Below are 20,485 nucleotides of genomic sequence, written 5' to 3' on the forward strand. Positions count from 1 at the left end.
GAGGCCCTCTGTGACTCAGTGAGACCTGGTTTCAAAATAAAGAATAAAAAGTAGGGCAGGGGGTGTAGCTCGGAGGTCAAATGCCCCTGGGTTCCATCCCCAGACCTGCAAAAAAAAAAAAAAAAAAAAAAGAAAAAGAAAAAGAACTAAGGCTGGGGGTGCAGCTCAGAGGTAGAAGATCCATGGGTTCAGTCCCAGGGTGGTACGACAGGCCCAGGGAAGGGAGAGCTTTTTGCTTTTTTCTTTATAAGTTGATTATCTTGGGTATTTGTTATAGCAACAGAAAGCTGACTAACACAATCAAGGAATGTTCTGGAGAGATATTAACTGAGCTTTGAGCTGAGTGCTAACTTGTTGCCAGATGCCCCAGCCAAATCTGTCAGAAAAAAACCTCACTCATGCCAGGTAAGTAAATATAGACGATATGATAGGGTTGTTTGAAGAGCCCAAAAGTCAAACAGGGTGTGGTCCACCATCCCAGGGTTGAGCAGGAAGGAAATCTCTTCTAACCACAAAAGAGACAAAGGAGGCATTATTACTAGAGCCCAAGGCAGGGCCCGGTGCAGGGAAACTACAGAGAAGAGCCGTCACTGACTTCTTCTGGAAGACACTTCTGGAAACCGAGCCCAGGGGAATTCCATGACGTCACTCCTCCTGCCTTTTTTTTTTTTTTTTTTTTTTTGGGGGTACCGGGGATTAAACCCAGAGGCATTTTACTTCTGAGATATATCATCAGACCTTTTAGTTATTATTCTGTAACACATTCTACTTAGCTGGTGAGGATCTGGCTAAGTTACCAAGGCTGGCCTTGGTCCTGCGATCCTCCCAAGGACTGAAATCACAGGTGTGTGCCACAGCACCAGGTCTGAGTTACCATCCCGGCTTCTCCATGGAGAGTGGACAGGTCGAGAACCAGAGCAGGGCAATGGGTCAGCATGTTAGAGGGCTGTGAGCTCACTCAGGTCTTACTTCCCAAAAGAAAGATTGCATCTGGGGGAGCAGACGGGGTGAGCAGAAAGGGCTTTACTGAGCCGGGCGCGGTGCGCACGCTACTTAGTGAGGCCCTCTGCAACTCAGCAAGACCCGGTTTCAAAATAAAGAATAAAAAATAGGGCAGGGGGTGTAGCTCGGAGGTCACTGGGTTCCATCCCCAGACCTGCCACCCCCCCAAAAAAAAAGGGCTTTACTGGGTGAGTTTAACAGGAGGGTCAGAGCACTGGCTAGTCCCAGAGCAAGAAGAAAGGGAGATACTGCCGCGTGGTGAGTCTGATATTGTCTGGAAACCCCATCCCTCCTCACGAACGGTGATTTGGGATGGTTGCTTTGGGGTTGGGTACCACGGCTTAGCACGACTGTGCACGGCCGCGTTCTGCACCGACCTAAAGCTGCGAGGCGACAGGCTGGAAGCCTCTGGCTTCCGGAAGCCTCTTCTCTGGAAGGCGCCTCCCTGCCCCCCTTCTCTGTCTGCTCATTTTGGGCTGCTGCCTAACACGCACACACACGCAGTGACCCGGCAAGTGGTGCTGCTGGTGCAAGTGGGATCACTGGGGGGGGGGGCGTGCACTGGGGGGAGCAGGCAGGATTTACACTGCAGGTGTCACCGCCAGAATTTGCAGAGAAATAGGATGTGAAGGGTGGAGGAAGACAATGTCGAAGATATTATAAAGTCTCATTCCACCAGGATGTACATAGACATGAAAATCCTTCTTTTTGGTAGTAACAAGAGGAAAAAAAAACACCTGTTCCGGGGCTGGTGCACCCGGGGACGTAAGCCTCAACCCATGGCAGTTAGATCCTCAGATGACTAGAGTTGGCTGGCCTTCCTGGGTGGCCCGAGCTCCACTGGCGTGGTGTGGGAGGCACAGGCCGGCCACAGAGGGAGCTGGCCGAGCCTTCCTAACACCAGAACGTGGAGGAAGAAGTGGGTTGCTCACAGTCCTGGAGATCTCAGTCCATGTTAGGCCGGCTCCCACGCAGCAGGTCCTCCGGGAATCACAGTGGGGAGCAGACGGTGAGAGCTGTGTCGGCTTGTGCGGCTGGGGAAGGAGGCAAGCGATGTGCCCGCGAACCTGGGCAAACACCGATCCCAGCTCTGCCCCCAGGGACCCTTCCCAGCCACAGGTCCCACCTGGACACAGATGCCCTGTCTAATGCATGAGGTCTCAGGGATGTTTTATCTTTGGTCTTGGGGATTGAACCCAGGGGCATACTACCTTTGAACTACATGCCAGTCTTTTTTATTTTATATTTTGAAACAGGGTCTTGCTAAATTGCTGAAGCTAGCCTTTAACCTGAAATCCTCCTGTCTCAGCCTCCCAAGTATTGGGATTACAAGTATTTTTTTTTTCTTTTATTACTTTCTTTAATGTAGTATGTAAGGCAAAGATGGTAACAGTCTATCATGGTATTAGAAGACATACAGAAATAAAATGTCTGCGCACAATAACACTGAGGGCAAGAGGGCAGGGCGTCGCGCAGGCCCAGGGACTGTCCTGGCAGCGGTGTTGAGGGCAGTACCACTGCTGAGACTGCAGAGCAAAGCCGTCCACCGGGAGGAGGGCAGCCCAACACCCTCCTGGCTGCAGCTGGCCGCTGGCGCCTGCGGCACCAGCTCCCGGCCGGCCTGATGGCCCGCAGGTTCTTTCCTGAGCTCACCAGGTTCTCATCCCACCTGAGTCGGGAAACGCTGACCCCTCTTGTCGGTCGAATGGGCCTGTGGGACTGGATCGCTTGTTTTCACTGAATAATTCAGAAACTCTGGCCAAGCCCATCAGTGTAGAGCATCCCGTTGGCCAGAAGGGTTCTGGAATGGTCTAGGTGAGAAGTTATCTTGGAAACAAGGGAAAAAAAAAAAAAGGAAAGGAGGAAGGAGGAAGGAAGGAAGGAAGGAAAGAATGGCTCACCCAAATCACTGTGCCCCCCGTGGCCCTGGTGCGCATGGGCTGGCAGCTGGGCGTTCGTACGGAACCAGCCGGCGAGCGGTTGGCCTGCCGCCGACCCCGCGAGCTCAGGCCTTCTCCCTGTGTGTACGCCGCATGTCACTGGAGTTCCAAGTGGAATTTAGACAACATCGTCGAGGTTTAGACCTGCACATCCTCAAGGGTTCGTGTGTTAAAGGCTTGGTCCCTGTTATAAACAGATTGTAGAGGAGCCACAAATAAAAATCCATGAAATCAAAAGGCCATCAGAAGGGTGTGCGCCGCCATAAACCACACAACCAGCACACTGCGCAGCAGTGCACCCAGCCCACGGCACTGCCTTGTCGGCGGGCATGTGGCTGCACAATCTATCCCAGAGCTACTTTCTTTTCTTTTTTTTTTTTTTTGGCGGTACTGGGGATGAAAACCTAGGTATTTTACCTCTGAGCTACACCCCAACTCTATTTTTTATTCTTTATTTTGAAACAGGGTTTCACTGAGTAGCTGAGGCTGGCCATGAACTGTGATCCTCGTTTCAGCCTCCCAAATGCTAGGGTGACAAGCCCTGGCTCTGTGGCTACTTTCTACTGGGCAGCTTTTTCAAAAGGAAGAAACAAGAAACCAGTACTTGAGGGGGTGAAACATATAGAGCTTGTACAGAAGTTACAAACTGGACGCCTAAGCTAGTTACAAAATGGGAGTCCGCCAGTCTCTATGTGATCTCCACAGGAAAGACCCTTTCCTGTCTTAAGGTGCCCAGCGCAGCAGTGTGCAGAGGGGCCGTGGGGACCTGACTGGACCCCAGCCCCGCGGCACACTAATCCAGGGATAGCTGAATGGACGGACTGCTTCCTGGGAGGAGGAAGGTGGAGAAGGTGCGCTTGGCTGGAGAAGAAGCGGATGTCTTGGAAGGACACTTCTCCTTCCCTTCCCTCCTCCTCTTAGCGTGCCCCCCTCTCTCTCTCCTGGTGCCAGGAGGAGAATAGCTTTCTTCTGCTACACCCTCAGCCATGATGTTCTACCTTGCCCCGGGAGCCATCTAACCACAGACGACTGACACTCTAAAATGAGCTAAATCTTTCCACTTTCAAGTTGTGTGTGTGTGTGTGTGTGCGTGTGTGTGCGTGTGTGTGAGATACTGGGGATGGGACCCAGGGGCATTCTACTTCTGAGCTACACCCCCAGCCCTGTTTTTCATTCTTTATTTTGAAACAGGGTCTCACTGAGTTGCAGACGGCCTCACTAAGAAGCTGAGGCTGTTCGTGAACCGTGATCCTCGTGTCTCAGCCTCCCAAATGGTGGGATTACAAGCGTGCCACCATGGCTGGCTTCAGGTTTTGTTTGTTTATTTGTACTGGGGATTGAACTTCCCAGGGACATTCTATCTCTGAGCTTCACCCACAGACCTTTTTATTTTTATTTTATATTTATTTATTTATTTATTTTGCGGGTCTGGGGATGGAACCCAGGGCATTCAACCCCTGAGCTACACCTTCTGCCCTGTTTTTTATTCTTTATTTTGAAATAGGGTCTCACTAAGTTGCAGCGTGCCTCAGTAAGTAGCTGAGGCTGTCTGTGAACCTCGATCCTCCGGTCTCAGCCTCCCAAATGCTGGGATGACAGCGTGGCCACACGCCCGGCATAAATAGAAATTCTTTTTTATTTTGAAATGGGTGTTCTAAGTTGCTGGGGCTGGCTGTGCAGCTGCGATCCTCCTGTCTCGGCTTCGCAAGCACTGGGATCACAAGTGCAGGGCTCCGTGCCTGGTGGACCTCTCCATATTCCTTCGGTATTCCTGAGACAGAAGGGTAGCAGAAAAGCAAAAGCCCACGCCCTTCACGTCCCTCTGCACAAGGCTGCTGCAGTGAGAGAATCAGACGCAGTCATTTGCAATGTCGGCAAAGTTTTTAGCTGTAGTTAAAAGTTCAAATCACAGGTCAAAACTCAGCTAGCAAAAGAGTAGCTGATTTGAAATGTCTTGGGGGAGGGCATTCCTGGGTGGCCCGGTCTCTCGGTCCTCCTGGGTGTGGGGCTGTTGACACAGGAGAATTCAGCAGCTCAGCAGTACGGGAATTACTTCTGTGATATCATCTGCGCTCAGCTGCCAGTAAATGTTCTGAAAATACTTTGCTCTGGAAGAGCTATGTCTCAGTGAGCAAAGTCAGTTCCAAAATAACTCTCACCAACTCCTGCCCCCAAGGGCCCCGGCCACGGGAGCCAGAGAGCTGTGCGCTGTGAGGGGCATCGCCGAGAATCGGGTGGAAAGCACGACTGCTTGTGATACCCTCTAAACACACTTGGAATGGACTGAACGCTAGTTAGCTTTCCATCACAATGAAATGCCCGAGACAATTAACTTCTTGTGTGTGTGTGTGTAACTGGAGATGGAACCCAGGGGCCTCTACCTCCAGGCTACGCCCTTGACCAATTTTATATTTTATTTGGAAACAGGGTCTCACTAAGTTGCTGAGAGCCTCACTAAGTAGCTGAGGCTGGCTTCGAACCTGTGTGATCCTCCTGTCTCAGCCTCCCAAGCGCAGGGATTACTAGCCTGCCCAGCATGCCCGCCTTGATAATTAACTTCTAAGAGGGAAGGTTAGCCGGGCGTGGTGGCGCACACCTGTAATTCCAGTACTTAAGAAGCTTAGACAGGAGGCTGCAGGTTCAGGCCAGAGTGAGAGGGAGTGGTTGAGATGATCGTGCTCTGCTCGAGCCTCTTGTGGGGTGCTGGAGCCTGCGGCCTGGAGGAAGCAGTGGAGTGGCCACAGCTCAATGGCTCAAGGCCCACCCACCAGGCTCACCTGCCCAGTCCTACCACCTCCCCACGCGCCTCAGGTGGGGAGCAGGGGGACAGCACGTGGGCCTCTGGGGCATTCAAGACGGAAACCACGGCAGTTAGATGCCTCAGAACCAGGAGCCAGAGACTTTATTTCCTTTCTCTCCTTTTCTCTCATCTCCCTTCTCTCTCCCTCTCTCTCCCTCTCTCTCTCCCCCTCTCCCCTTCCTCTTCCCTCCCTGTCTCACATCTTCCTTTCTTCTATTTTTCTTCCTCAAAAGAAAATTAGAGTCAAGTAGAGAGACACGCCTGTAACTGCAGTACTTGGGAGGCTAAGACAGGAGGATAGCAAGTTTGAAAGCAGCCTCGGCAATTTAGTAAGACCTTGTTTTAACAAAAAATAAAGAGGGCTGGAAGTGTACCCTGAAGGTAGAATCAATCCCCAGTACCAAGAAACAAAAAAAATCAGGAGAGTAGACCTGCTTCTATAACATTTTTTTAACTTGAAATTTGATACTAAAACCTAAAAACCTAGGATGGTTAATGACTTAAAATTTTACCAAGTTAAAAACCTGTGTAAGCCGGGCGTGGTGGCGCACGCTTGTAATCCCAGCACTCGGGAAGCTGAGACAGGAGGATCACAGTTCGCGGACAGCCTCAGCTACTTAGTGAGGCCCTCTGCAACTTAGTGAGACCCTGTTTCAAAATAAAGAATAAAAATTAGGGCAGGGGTGTAGCTCAGATGTAGTATGCCCCTGGGTTCCATCCCCAGACCCGCAAAAAAACAACAACAACAATAACAAAAAAAAAAACCCAAAAACCTGTGTAATAAGCCGGGTGTGGTGGCGCACGCTTGTAATCCCCGCCCTTGGGAGGCTGAGACAGGAGGATCACGCAGGTTTGAAGCCTCGGCTGGTTTAAGAGACCCTGTTTCCAAATAAAATATAAAATAGGTCTGGGAGTATAGCCCGGAGGTAGAAGGCCCCTGGGTTCCATCTCCAGTACCACCAACCAACCAACCAACCAACCTGTGTAATGCTGGGTGTGGTGGCACATGCTTGTGATCCCAGCATTTGGGAGGCTGAGACTGGAGGATGGAGGGTTGCGGACAGCCTCAGCTACTTAGTTAACTCAGTGAGACCCTGTTTCAAAATGGGGCTTGGGTATGGCTTGGAGGTAGAATGCTCCTGGTTCCATCCCCAGTACCACCAAAAAAAAAAAAAAAAAAAAAAAAAAAAAAAAAAAAACTTGTGTAGCTGAATTGGTGGTTTGTATGTTTGAGGCCAGTCTCAACAACTTAGACTTTCCACAACTTAGTGATACCCTGCTTAAAAAAAAAGCACTGGGCCGGGCGTGGTGGCGCACACTTGTAATCCCTGCACTTGGGAGGCGGAGACAGGAGGATGGTGCAGGTTTGAAGCCAGCCACGCTGGTTTAAGAGACCCTATTTCAAAACAAAAATATAAAAAATCGGTCTGGGAGTGTAGCCCAAAGGTAGAAGGGCTTCCAGGAACCCCAGTACCACACACAAAAAAAGCACTGGGGGTGTAGCTTGGAAGTAGAACACCCCTGGGTTTAATTCCTAGTATCAAAACAAACAAACAAACAACAACCTATGAATTCAGTCCTGCTATCTTCCTCTTTTCCTGTTTTTCTTCTTCCTTCTATCTTCTTTTTTCTATCCTTTCTCTTTCAAATTAAAATTTGCTTATATCAAGTTTTCACAGGAAGCTGGGCATGGTGGCGCATGCTTGTAATCCCAGCATTTGGGAGGCTGATACTGGAGGACTGAGGTTAGCAGACAGCCTCAGCTACTTAGTGAGGCCCTCTGCAACTCACTGAGACCGTTTCAAAATAAGAATAAAAAACAGGGCTGGGGTGTAGCTCGGAGGTAGAATGGCCCTGGCTCCCATCCCCAGTAATGAAGAAAAAAATTTCCAACAAGCTGGACATGGTGGCCCAGGCTTGTATTCATAGTACTTGGGTGGCTGGGACAAAGGGGATCACAGGGTAAAGGCTAGCCTCAGCAACTTAGCAAGACCCTGTTTCAAAATAACACACAATAGGGCTGAGGGTGTAAGTGGGAGGTGAAACGCCCTGGGTTCAATCCCCAGCGCCCTCACCGCATGAATTCCAACAACCCACAAATTGAACCACATCTGGTTAATTAAACCATTTGTTTAGCTTTAAAAGGCTCCCTGAAATGGTATAGTTAGTAGCAGTACAGCATTTTCCACAAATCCACATTCTGAATTCTTTGTTTAAAAAAATCATGGCCTATTTCCTGGAACTGTTATAAAAAAGAACTCAGCCCTATCTGTTTTGGCAAGCCTTATGAAAACATTAGCCTTTCTTTTTTTTTTGGTGGTACTGGGGATGGAACCCTTCTACTCCGACATTAGCCTTTCTCTTTCTTTCTTTCTTTCTTTTTGGTGGTACTGGGGATGGAACCCTTCTACTCCAACATTAGCCTTTCTTGCTACAGCAGTTTTAAAAAGTTAGTCTCAGCTGAGCTAAGGAGAGAAAAGGATTCCGTTGCCTCTGCAGCACCTCACAGCTGAGGGAGTAACACTGAAGAACAAGCCCGAGGACGAGCGCTCCCTGCTCCCCTCCTTTATTCCGTGATCCCTGACTGTGCCTTTGCTGAGGACTGGCCGGCGAGGGCCGAGACGCCCCTGTGGAAGGCACGAGACTCCACATCTGCTCTCCACTGGTATTAGACAGCCTCGGTGCTGAAGGTAGACAGGAGGCCCCTGCCCTGGTGCAGACTGCCGGGCTCGTCTAGGGACTAGTCCGGGGTCTCGTGGCCCTGCCTTTCCGCAGGGCAAGGAGCAGGCTGCAAACCCTTGCCAGCACAGAATCCCCCTCCCCCTCCCCTCCCCCCCTGGCCGGGGACGGGGAGCTGCACTTGGGTGGGAAGCAGGGACAGCCGAGGTACTGAGACCCCGGGGGTCTGGTCTGAGCCTAGGTGCCCACCTAGCTCCATCCCAATAAGGGACTTGGAGTGCTGAGTTGCTGAGGGTGGCTTGGAACTGGCAGTCCTCCTGTCTCAGCCTCCTAAATACTGGGATTACAAGAGCACGCCACCACACCCAGTGCAGATCTATTTTATTTATCTCTTAATTTTTTTTGTGTGTGTGTGTGGTACTGGGGATGGAACCCAGGGGCACTCTACCTCTGAGCTCCACCCCCAGCCCTAGTTTTTATTCTTTATTTGGAAACAGGGTCTCACTGAGTTGCAGAGGGCCTCACTAAGTAGCTGAGGCTGTCCTTGAACCGCACTCCTCCTGTTTCAGCCTCCCAAATGCTGAGATTACAAGTGTGCGCCACCACGCCTGGATTTCTATTTTATTTACTTATTATTTTTTGTGTGGTACTGGAGGTGGAACCCAGGGGCTGTTCTACCTCCGGGCTATACTCTCAGACCTATTTTATACTTTATTTGGAAACAAGGTCTCACTAAGTTGCTGAAGAGTCTCATTAAGTAGCTGAGGCTGGCCTCAAACCTCTACATACTCCTGTCTCAGCCTCCTAAGTAGTGGGATTACAAGCATGTGCCACCACACTCGGAGAGACACTGTTTCAAAAAAAAAAAAAAAAAGCTAGAGTGGTGCTTGGAGGTAGAATGCCCCTGGGCTCAATCCCCAGGGCCCCCCAATAACTAACTAACTAACTAACTAGGTTAGGAAACCTGGGCAGCTGAGACAAGAGGATTGCAGATTCAAAGTCAGCCTCGGCAATTTATAGAGGCTCCCAGCAATTTAGCAAAACCCTGTTTCCAAATAAAAGAAAAATGGGCCGGGGTGTGGCTCAGAGGTAGAGCAGCCTGGGTTCCAGCCCCGCCCATGCTGAGCACTTTGCCCTCGCTGGCATTAACTGGCACTGCTGCTGTCTGCAGGCCCTGGCCTTCTCCAGGGTCCATTCGCATGTCCCTCCCCACCTTCTGTCTCCAGTCTTCTTTCTCCTTCGTACTGGAGAGTGAGCCCAGGGAAATTCTACCTTTGAGCTACACCCCCAGCCCTCTTTTATTCTTTTGTTTTGAAACAGGGTCTTGCTAGGTTGCTGGCGGCTTGGAATCTCGGGTCCTCCGGTCTCGCTCCGTGGCCTGGGATTCCGGGCTGTGCCACCATGCCTGTCCGCTTCTGATGTCCATCTTGGCTGGCTTGGGAGCAGCTTCAAAGAGTCCACCCTGATGTCTCCTGTTCTTCATGTCAGGGATCTCGGTGAGTGTTCTGCCCACTCTGAATACATCTCTTCTACCCACCACGCGGGAGCAGAGAACTACCTCAGGCCAGGTCCTTGGACCCAGTGGCTGGGTCGCAAGATGTGCTCGACGTGCTCAGCTCAGAACTCTGTTTCTCCCTGCCCTTCCTCAGCCTGACTCTACCTGGGGAAACAAGGTCCTGGGGTGTCTGTGTTGGCTTGATCTCTACCTGGTCCTTAGGCGCCCTGGCTCCTAATGGGCCCTACCTTGCGCTGAGGGAGGTGAGGCGGCATAGATCACGGACGAGGGCTCCCACCTCTGAGCTACACCCTCGGCCGATTTCACTCTTGCATTTGGATACAGGGTCTCGCTAAGTTGCAGAGGCCTCGCTAACCAGTTGAGGCCGGTTGTGAACCTGTGGACCTCCTGTCTCAGCCTTGAGCCATGGGATTTTGAGTGCGCGCACCCCTGGATCCCAAGCGTGCCCCCATGCCGGCCACAGTGGTCACTGTGCTGCAGTGTGTTGTCGAGTCCTGCATCCCGGGACTGGCGGCTTCCCGTAACAGTGCGCCTTAGGTCTCTGCGCTGACTGAGTTCTGGAAGCTGAACGCAGGTTGGGATTCTCCATCAGGACTGCAGCTTCCTAGAGCTTGGTTGTTGTGGGATTTTTTTGTCTGTATGGCACTGGAGATTGAACCCAGGGGTAGCTACCTCTGAGCTACACCCCAGCCCTATTTTTTTTTTTTTTTTTTGCAGAACTAGGGGTTGAACCCAGGGCCCAGGTGCATTCTATCTCCAAGCTTAGCCCTCATCTATATTTTTTATTCTTAATTTTGAAACAGGTCTCACTAAGTTGTAGAGGCCTCACTAAGTAGCTGTGATCCTCCTGTCTTACCTCCCAACTACTGAGATTACAAGCATGCCTGGCTACTTAGTGAGGCCCTCCGCTACTTAGTGAGGCCCAGTTTCAAAATAAAGAGTAAAAAATAAGGCTAGGAGTGTAGCTCGGAGGTAGAATACCCCTGGGTTCTATCCCCAGTACTAAAAAAAAAAAAAAAAAAAAAAGTTAACATAATGAAGCTGGGTATGGTGGCACACACCTGTAATCCCAGTACTTGGGAGGCTGAGACAGAAGGATCGCAGTTCTCAGCCAGCCTCAGATACTTAATGTGGCCCTCCGCAAATTAGTAAGACCTTGTTTCAAAATAAAGAATAAAAAAATAGGGCTGAAGGTATAGCTCAGAGGTAGACTGCTCCTGGGTTCAATTTCCAGTATTGAAAAAATAAAAAGAAATTAAAATTAAAATCTCAGCCGGGCGTAGTGGTGTTCACTTGTAATCCCAGTATTTGGGAGGCTGAAATGGGAGGATTGTGTTTTGAGGCCAGCCTCAGCTACTCAGTGAGGCCCTTTGCAACTCAGTGAGACTGTTTCCAAATAATGAATAAAAAATAGGGCTGGGGGTATAGTTTGGAGGTAGAATGCCATTGGGTTCCATCCCGAGTACCATACACACACACACACACACACACACACACACACACACACACAATTAAGACAGTTTTTTTTTTTTGCTGTACTGAGGATGGAACCCAGAGACATTCTGCCTCTAAGCTACAACCCCAACTCTAATTTTTATTATTTATTTACTTATTTATTTTTTGCAGTGCTGGGATGAAACCTAAGGGCATTCTACCTCTGAGCTATACCCCCAGCCCAATTTTTTTATTCTTTATTTTTTTCTTTTTATTTTTTTGGTGATACTGGGGGTGGAACCCAGAGGCTTTCTACCTCCGGGCTATACCCCCAGACCCATTTTATACTTTATTTGGAAACAGGGTCTCACTGAGTTGCTGAGAGCCTCACTAGTAGCTGAGGCTGGCTTCGAAACTGCGCGATCCTCCTGTCTCAGCCTCCCAAGAGGGGGGATTATAAACTTGCGCCACCACGCCCGGCTTTTATTCTTTATTTTGAAACAGGGTTTCACTGAGTTGCAAAGGGCCTCACTAAATAATAGCTGAGGCTGGCCATGAACCACATTCTCCTGTCTCAGTCTCCCAAATTATTTTTTTATTCTTCTTCTTCTTTTTTTTTTTTGGTGGTACTGGGGTTCCTGGAAGCCCTTCTACTTCTGGGCTACACTCCTAGACCTTTTTAAAAATATTCTTATTTGGAAACAGGGTCTCTTAAACCAGTGCGGCTGGCTTCAAACCTGCACGATCCTCCTGTCTCTGCCTCCCAAGTGTGGGGATTACAAGCGTGCGCCACCACGCCCAGCAATGAGACCATTTTAATAAAGAATAAAATTAGAGATGGGGAGTAGCTTGGAAGTAGAATGCTCCTGTGTTTGATACCCAGTATCAAACACACAAAAAAAATAGGGCTGGGGGTAGAGCTTAGAGGTAGATTGCCCCTGGGTTCAATCCCCAGTTCTGCAAAATAAATACAAAATTAAAAAAATATTTTTTTCTTTTTTTTTGTGGGTCTGAGGATGGAACCCAGGGGCATCCAACCGCTGAGCTACAGTACTCCCTATTTTTTTTTTATTCTTTATTTTGAAACGGGGTCTCACTAAGTTGCAGAGGGCCTCACTAAGTAGCTGAAGCTGGCCGTGAACTGCGATCCTCCAGTCTCAGCCTCCTGAGTGCTGGGATGACAGCCTGCGCCACCGTGCTTGGCATAATGCACTCTCTTAATTAATGGAGCTTTGAAAGAAATCCTAAAATCTGGCTAAACCTCTAGCTTCTCTTGTATTGTGTGTGTGTCTCAAAGGGATGGAACCCAGGGGCATTCTACCTCCGAGCTGGACCCTCTGCCCTACTTCATTCTTATTAGGAAACAGGGTCTTGCTAGGTTGATGAGTCTCACTACTTGCTGGGGCTGGTCTTGAACCTGCGATCCTCCTGTCTCAGCCTCCCAAGTACTGGGATACAAGGGTGTGCCACCACACCCGCCTGGTCCCTTGCTTTTTATATGTTAACTCAGCTTACTGACTTACACACACACACACACACACACACACACACACACACCCACACCCACACACACACACACACACACCTGTATCTGGTGGTGCTTTGGTAGAAATGGCACTGAATCCGTAGACACCGTGACAATTACTGGCAGCCTTAGAGTCGGGTGTGGTAGCACATACAGGTGTACATTTTTGGACAATTAACATCATATATCCTTCCATTTGTTTAGTTCTATAGTTTTTCTAAGCCGTCATTTTTCAGCCTAGAATTTTTTAAATCGTGGTACTGGGAATTGAACCAGGGGCTTTTTACCTCTGAACTACACCTTGCTAGTTGCTGAGACTGGCCTCAAACCTATGATCTTCCTTTCTCAGGCTCCCAGGTACTGAGAAACACGTTTCAAAATTAAAAGGGGGAGTTGGGCGTGGTGGCCCACGCTAGTAATCCCCGGGCTTGGGAGGCTGAGATAGGAGGACCGCACAGGTTCGAAGCCAGCCTCAGCTGGCTTAAGAGACCCTGTTTCCAAATAAAATATAAAATAGGTCTGGGAGTGTAGCCCGGAGGTAGAAGGCCCCTGGGTTCCATCCCCAGTACCACCAACAAAAAAAATAAATAAAAATAAAAAATAAATAAAATAAATAAATAAAATAAATTCTTTATAATAAAGAATAAAAAAAATAGGGTAGGGGGTGTAGCTCGGAGGTTGAATGCCCCTGGGTTCCATCCCCAGACCCACACTTGTAATCCCAGTACTTGGGAGGCTGAGACAGGAGGATCACAGTTTCATGGCCAGCCTCAGGTACTTAGTGAGGCCCTGCTTCAAAATAAAGAATAATCCGGGCGTGGTGGCGCAGGCTTGTAATCCTAGTACTTGGGAGGCTGAGACAGGAGGATCTCAGGTTCAAGGACAGCCTCGGCAAGCAGCGGTCAAGGCTCTCAGCAACCTAGCGGTTACTTAACCTCGTCAATTGAGGAACTGAATTCTTTTTTTGTGCCTCTGGAATCCTAGTCAAGTGCTCTGCCATTGAGCTCTACCCCTAGTCCTAAGAATTGAATTGTTGATTTAAGTGTGGTTAAAACAAAAAAATTAGAGCTGGGTGTGGATTATACAGGTGCAAAGCCAGCCTTGGCTACTTACTGCGGCTCTCAGCCACTCAGTGAGACCCTGTTTCCAAATACAGAATAAAAAATAGGGCTGGGGGGTGGAGCTCGGAGGTAGAATGCTCTGGGTTCCATCCCCAGTACCACCAAAAAAAAAAAAAAAAAAAAATTTAAATGTCAACACTGGTCGGCACAGCTAACATGTTCCTAACCTTTTGTGTTTTTATGAGGGTTGTAGAAGAGCCAGGCACGGTCCCCCATGCCTGTAATCTCAGCGGTTGTGAGGCTGAGAGAAAGGTCTCAGGTTGAAGACCACCTTTAGGAACTACTGAGGCCTTCTGCAACTTAGTGAGAGCCTGTCTCAAAGTAAAAGGATAGACGAGGGCTGGGGTGGAGCTCACAGGGAGAGTGCCTCTAGGTTCCAACCCCAGAAGCACACCCACCCCACACACAATCACACAGTAAATATATGCACACAAATTCAGTCAGAATGAACAAATTTCAATCTGAAATCTGAAGCAAGATGGTTTCCATGATTAGCATGTTCATTTATTAGTAACGGAGGATCGTGTTTCTCACGCGCACGTCCCGCTTGGACCAGCCTTCCCTTTTGCTATGGTGGTTGTTTGGGACAATGAAACCTGCCAGTGTGCAAGGGCGCTCTGCAGAGGCTGCTTCTGTTCCAGAGCTGGATGCAGGCCACTAACTGATGTTTGAAAAATAATTCAAATACCGCATTTTATTTATTTTATGTGGTACCGGGAATTGAACCCAGGGACATTCTACCTCTGGACTGTGCCTGGGAGACCTTTTATTTTGAAAGTGTCTCGCTGGGTTGCCGGGAGTCTCCCTACCTGCTGAGGCTGTCCTCTAACCTGCAATACTCTTGTTTCAGCCTCCCAAGTATGGGATTACATGTGTGCGCCTCTGCACCCAGCTCCAAACACAGCTTTTGCCGGGCGTGGTGGCGCACCCTTGTACTCCCAGCACTCGGGAGGCTGAGACCGGAGGATCCCAGTTCGCTTACAGCCTCAGCAACTCAGTGAGACCTTGTTTCAAAATAAAGAATAAAAAATTGGGCAGGGGGTGTAGCTCGGAGGTCAAATGCCCCTGGGTTCCATCCCCAGACCCGCAAAAAAAAAAAAAAAAAAAGAAAAAAGAAAGAAAAGAGAAAAAGAAAATCACACAGCTTTTTCTTTCTTTTTCTTTTCTTTCTTTCTTTCTTTTCTTTATGGTACTGGGTATGAAACCCAGGGGAATTCTACCTCTGAGTTACATTCCCATCCCTATTTTTTATTCTTTTTATTTCTTAACAGGGTCTCACTGAGTTGCAAAGGGCCTCACTAGCTGAGGCTGTCGCGAACCGCGATCCTCCTGTCTCAGCCTCCCAAATGCTGGAATTGCAAGTGTGTGCCACCACGCCCGGCCAAAACACAGCATTTTATTTTATTTATTTTTGTGGCCTGGGGATTAAACCCAGAGGCATTCTACCACTGAACTACACCCCCAGCCCTATTTTATTCTTTAGTTTGAAACAAATTCTAAGTTGTAGAGGGCCTCACTACTTGCTGAAGCTGTCCTGGAGCCTGCAATCCTGTCTCAGTCTCCCAAATCCTGGGATTACAGGTGTGGGCCACCACATCTGTTTTTTTTTTTTTTTTTTGGGGGGGGAGGCGGCGTCTGGGGATGGAACCCAGGGGCATTCCACCGGGTCTCACTGCAGGGGGCCTCATTCAGTAGCTGAGGCTGTCCCCCAACCGCTATCCTCTGGTCTCAGCTTCCCGAATGCTGGGATTGCAAGCGTGCACCACCACGCCCGGCTTCCATTTTTTATTCTTTATTCACATATTTTGCGATACTGGTGGTGGAACCCAGGGGCCTTTCTACCTCCGGGAAAACAGGGTCTCACTAAGTTGCTGAGAGCCTCACTAAGTAGCTGAGGCTGGCTTTGAACCTGTGCGATCCTCCTGTCTCGGCCTCCCAAGCGCGGGGATGACAAGCGTGCATCACCACGCCCGGCCTTATTTTTAAACAAGGACTCACTAAATTGCTGAGGCTGGTCTCGAACTGCGATCCTCCTGTCTCAGCCTCCCGGATGCTGGGATTACAAACGTGCGCCACCACATCTGGCGCCACGTTGGTTTTTAAAGTCCAACATTTTAGATTACTTAGGCTCTGAGAACGCAGAAGTAGGCGGTGGGCGCGGCAACCACCGACCTATGGCTGTGCTCCCCCAGACTCGCGGCAGCCGGCCCCCGGAGCCCGCACATCCTACCTCCCCGCCGGGCCGGCTCAGAAGCCCGGCTCCCGCGCCCCGCCCCGCCCCGGCCCCGCCCCTCCCACCTGGGCGCCCGCGGCCCCGCCCCCGAGCGCCCCGCCCCGCCCCCGACGTCGGGCCGGGCGTGCGCGCTGACGTCCGACGCTCCAGGTACTTTCCCCAGGCCCGCGTGCGCGCGCGGGGGCGGGGCAGGGCGCAGAGCGCGCATGCGCCGCGGCGCCAGGGCTCTCCCCGGATCCTGCGGGGCCGGAGCCTCTCTGCCGGCGGAGGCTCTGCGCGCGCCCGCTGCCTCCCACCGCCATGTCCGCCGCCATCGAGCGAGAGTTCGAGGAGCTGGATGCTCAGTGTCGCTGGCAGCCGCTCTACCTGGTGAGTGGCGGTCCGCGCGGCGGCGGCGGCGGCCGGCGTCCTCGAGGACCGGGCTCGCGCTCGGGGCGGAAGTGCGGCGCGCGGGCCGCGTCAGGGGCGCGACTGCGCCTGCGCCTGCGCCTGCGCGACGCCTCGGCCCTCGGGCGGGGGGCGCGGGCGGGGCCGCCGAGCCTGCCCGCGCCGGCGCTCGGGAGGGAGGGCTGCCGCGGCCGCCCAGTGCGCGTGCGCGCCCCGAACGGAGGCTGCGGCGTGTGGCGGGGCGGCGAGCGGCGTCCTCTCCCGCGTCCCGTGGCCCGGACCTCCGCGGGCGGGCGAGCAGGTGTGTGCACGCCTGAGCCAGCGCACGCGGCGGTGACGTGGCCGGCGCCGCGCCCCTGCCCGGGAGGCCGCCGCGGGTGGGGCGCGGGCCTGGCTGGAACCGAGGCGTGTGTGGCAAGTGCCTGGTTTGCCATTAGCATGGAATTACTCCCTGGATGGCATTCAGTGGTCGGTGCGTGGGGCCTGCGCTGAGGCTGGCTCGCCGTGCAGCGGGGGAAGGAGCTTTCCTGTACATCTGGGGGCGCCCGGGCTTCCCCCATTCCGCCTAATTAGATGACACAACGTTTATTTTGTTGCGATGTGTGGACTATAACATTTCTTCTGGATCACATTAGCTGGCAGGGTATTAACTTCTCTAGTCCACGTGGGCACAGAGTATGTTAGAACAGGATACCAACGTTTAAAAAATGCCGGTAAGGACCCTTCCAGTTATAGAAAATTGCAAATGCAATTTCTAGTAGCAGTTTTTCTGTGAGCCTTCCACCTGCAGATTCTCCACATATATTAGTTGTGGAAATTGCTGTCCTTAAGGTGCCGTTGATATATTGAAATACAGATTTAGGAAGAGAAAGGTGAATGCTACAACTTCATATTTAGGCAGAGCAGTTTGGTCAATTAGTATTCTTGGGAATTAAATGAATGTTGTGATCCATACTGCCAGAGAAACGCACATACATCCATTCAGTAAAAATTTCACAGCCAGGCGATGTCATGCACACTTGTAATCCCAGTCAGTGCTTGAGAGGCTGAGACAGGAGGATTGCAGGTTTAGCATCAGCAACTTACTGAGGCCCTCTGCAACTTAGTGAGACCCTGTTTCAAAATAGAGAATAAAAAATAGGGTTGGGGGTGGAGGTGTAGCACAAAGGTAGAGTACCCCTGGGTTCAATCCCCAGGACCAAAAAAAAAAAAATCATATCATTTTCAAGGCGTTCAGGAAACCCTTTATAGACCAATATTCAGGAATCCTGCAGTTTAGTTGCTTGGCTGCTGCTGGTATTTTCCCAGTGGAAGACCAAGAAAGAACATTAGTTTGGTCAGTAGAAAGTATGCCATGTACCGTTGTATTAAAATAAAAGTAGGCCACAAGCCGGGCGTGGTGGCGCGTGCTTGTAATCTCAGTACTTGGAGGCTGAGCGAGGAGGATCAGGTTTGCAGCCAGCCTCGGCTACTTAGTGAGGCCCTCCGCAACCTAAACCCTTTTTAAAAATAAAGAATAAAAGGAAAAGAAAGGAAAGGAAAAAGGTCAGAAACCACAAAATTTAATGGAAAGCAAGTCAGGAGAAGTTTGACTAAGTGTGTTCCTGTGATTCTAGGACAGCCATGCATTCAGCCATTCCACACACAGTGCCCAGTGCAGTGGCCCGCCAGCTTTTGCTCTGGGCCTTGGAGATGCCACAGAGAACACCACTCGTTTCTGCTCCTGGCATGCATGTTGTGGGCTTGTTCTCTGAGGACCTATTGCAGGCCGGTGCATCTCCTTATACATCTGGTTTGTGCCAGTGTGAGGCGCTGCCTGAGCTCCTGATCTTACGGACGGGGCCTGGTGGGCAGCATTAAATGGGTGAGCAAGTGAAGACGTGAACGGGGTCGGTGTGAAGCTCCCGTTAGCACCAGGCGCCGTGGAGCAAGCGCCAGACGGGGTACCGGGGCAGCCTGGTGAAGCTTTTTGGAGGAGGGAGGGCCTCAGGTAAGTCTTGAAGGATGAGCTGGCCTGCAGAAGAGGAGGGAGAGGAGGAGAGTCGGTGTCCTTGGTAAGGGAGAAGCGTGTGCCCGCACGGCGTGGAATGCAGCAAGACCTCCAGCCGTCTAGCTTGGTGGGGAGTCTGGGTGAAGTTGGGGTGTGGAACCCAGTCGGCCCTCATAGGTCAGATGTTGAACTAGTTACCCGGGACTCGCTGAGGAGCATGGCGACGGTGCCGGGCACAGACAGCAGCAGCAGGGGTGACCTGAGGGCAACAAGCTCCCGAACTAGGCTGTGGTGGGCAGATGGAGGGCAGATACATGTCTGCAGTGTTGTTTATTGTGGGTCTGGGGATGGAACCCAGGGGCATTCCACCTCTGAGCTACAGCCCCTGCCCTTTTTTTTTTTTTTTTAATTCTTTATTTTGAAACCAGGTCTCACTGAGTTGCAGAGGGCCTCACTAAGTAGCTGAGGCTGTCCGCGAACCGCGATCCTCCTGTTTCAGCCTCCCGAATGCTGGGATTACAAGCGTGCACCACCACGCCCGGCTATGTTTGTTTGTTTTTGTTTTTGTTTTTGGGTGGTACTGGGGTTCCTGGAAACCCTTCTACCTCTGGGTTACACTCCCAGACCTATTTTTATAATTTTTTATTTGGAAACAGGGTCTCTTAAGCCAGCGAGGCTGGCTTTGAACCAGCGCCATCCTCCTGTCTCCGCCTTCCAAGCGCGGGGATTACAAGCGTGCGCCACCACGCCTGGCTATGTTTGGTTTTGAAACTGTTCAGTTCTGTTTGAAGTATTTGGGAGCCATTGGGATGGAAATAGTTTGTAGTTTAGAAGACAGTCCAAGGATACATGTAATATTGGAAGTCATGAGCACATGGGTGGTGTTTGGGAATCTTAGATATCAGGGTCAGCCAAGAAGATAGAGGGGGTTTGGAATTGCTGAAAGCCTAGGACAGATGACATGTGGTCCTGAGCGTAGAACCCAGGGGCTTTTCTACCTTCGGGCTATACTCTGAGACCTATTTTATACTTTATTTGGACACAGGGTCTCCCTAAGTTACTGAGAGCCTCACCAAATAGCTGAGGCTGCCTTCGAACCTGTGCAATCCTCCTGTCTCAGCCTCCCAAGTGCTGAGGTTACACGCGTGCACCCCCACGCCTGGCTAGACAACATTTAAGAGAGTAAGTAGAGAAGCTGGGTGTGGAAACATGTGCCTTTAATCCCAGTACTTGGGAGGCTGAGACCAGAGAGGTGCAGGTTTGAGGCCAGTGTCAGCAATTTAGGCTCTCTGCAACTCTGTCTCCAAATAATAAAATAGGGCTGGGGTATAGCAGAGTGCCCCTGGATTCAATCCCAGTATGAGAGAGTAGGGAAGGGACAGGGAGATGCTTGCGATAATGATGGGAAAGAAATAGCCAAGGAGTCAGGGGAGATGTGGACAAGGTTGGTCCTCCAGGGCCGCCTGCTTCAGGTGAGGCTGAGAGGGTCCTTTGACCTGTGGAGCCAGGGACCTAACAGATAATTTAGTGAACAGTGCTCTCAGTGAGTGATAGAACCGGGTGAGAGGTGGGAGGACTGCAGACCAGCAAGGGACGCTTCTCCAGAGGAGCGGAGCAGGAGGCGCCTGGTGAGACCTGATTGTTAACTGCTCTGAGCAGTTCCTGATTGCTCGCCACATGAAGAGCAGCCCCTCGGCTCACAAGGCAGCTTGACCTGTCTCAGCACCTCAGTCCCCACTCGCTTTCCTTCCTCTTTTCCACTGTTGTTCCTGGAAATGCGCGGCCCCTCTCCCCGGGGGCCTTTGTGAAGGTGGGGCGCTTTGCCTTGCACAGCTCCCCTTCTTCCCCTCCTCCCTGA

The 20,485-nt window shown here is 50.9% G+C and overlaps 1 protein-coding gene across 1 annotated transcript in view; it reads left to right on the forward strand.

Moving 5' to 3' along the window:
• Positions 1-16,550: 16,550 nt before the first annotated feature.
• Positions 16,551-20,485, forward strand: part of PTPN2 (protein tyrosine phosphatase non-receptor type 2) — a gene marked incomplete at both ends in the record, with an annotated part of 59,094 nt that continues 55,159 nt past the window's right edge. The window contains one exon of the mRNA XM_080714585.1: positions 16,551-16,619. Coding sequence (XP_080570711.1) covers positions 16,551-16,619 — 69 coding nt within the window. The remainder of the gene's footprint in view (positions 16,620-20,485) is intronic.

The sequence above is a fragment of the Muscardinus avellanarius genome (assembly GCF_963383645.1).
Source record: "Muscardinus avellanarius genome assembly, chromosome: 17".
NCBI lineage: Eukaryota > Metazoa > Chordata > Mammalia > Rodentia > Gliridae > Muscardinus > Muscardinus avellanarius.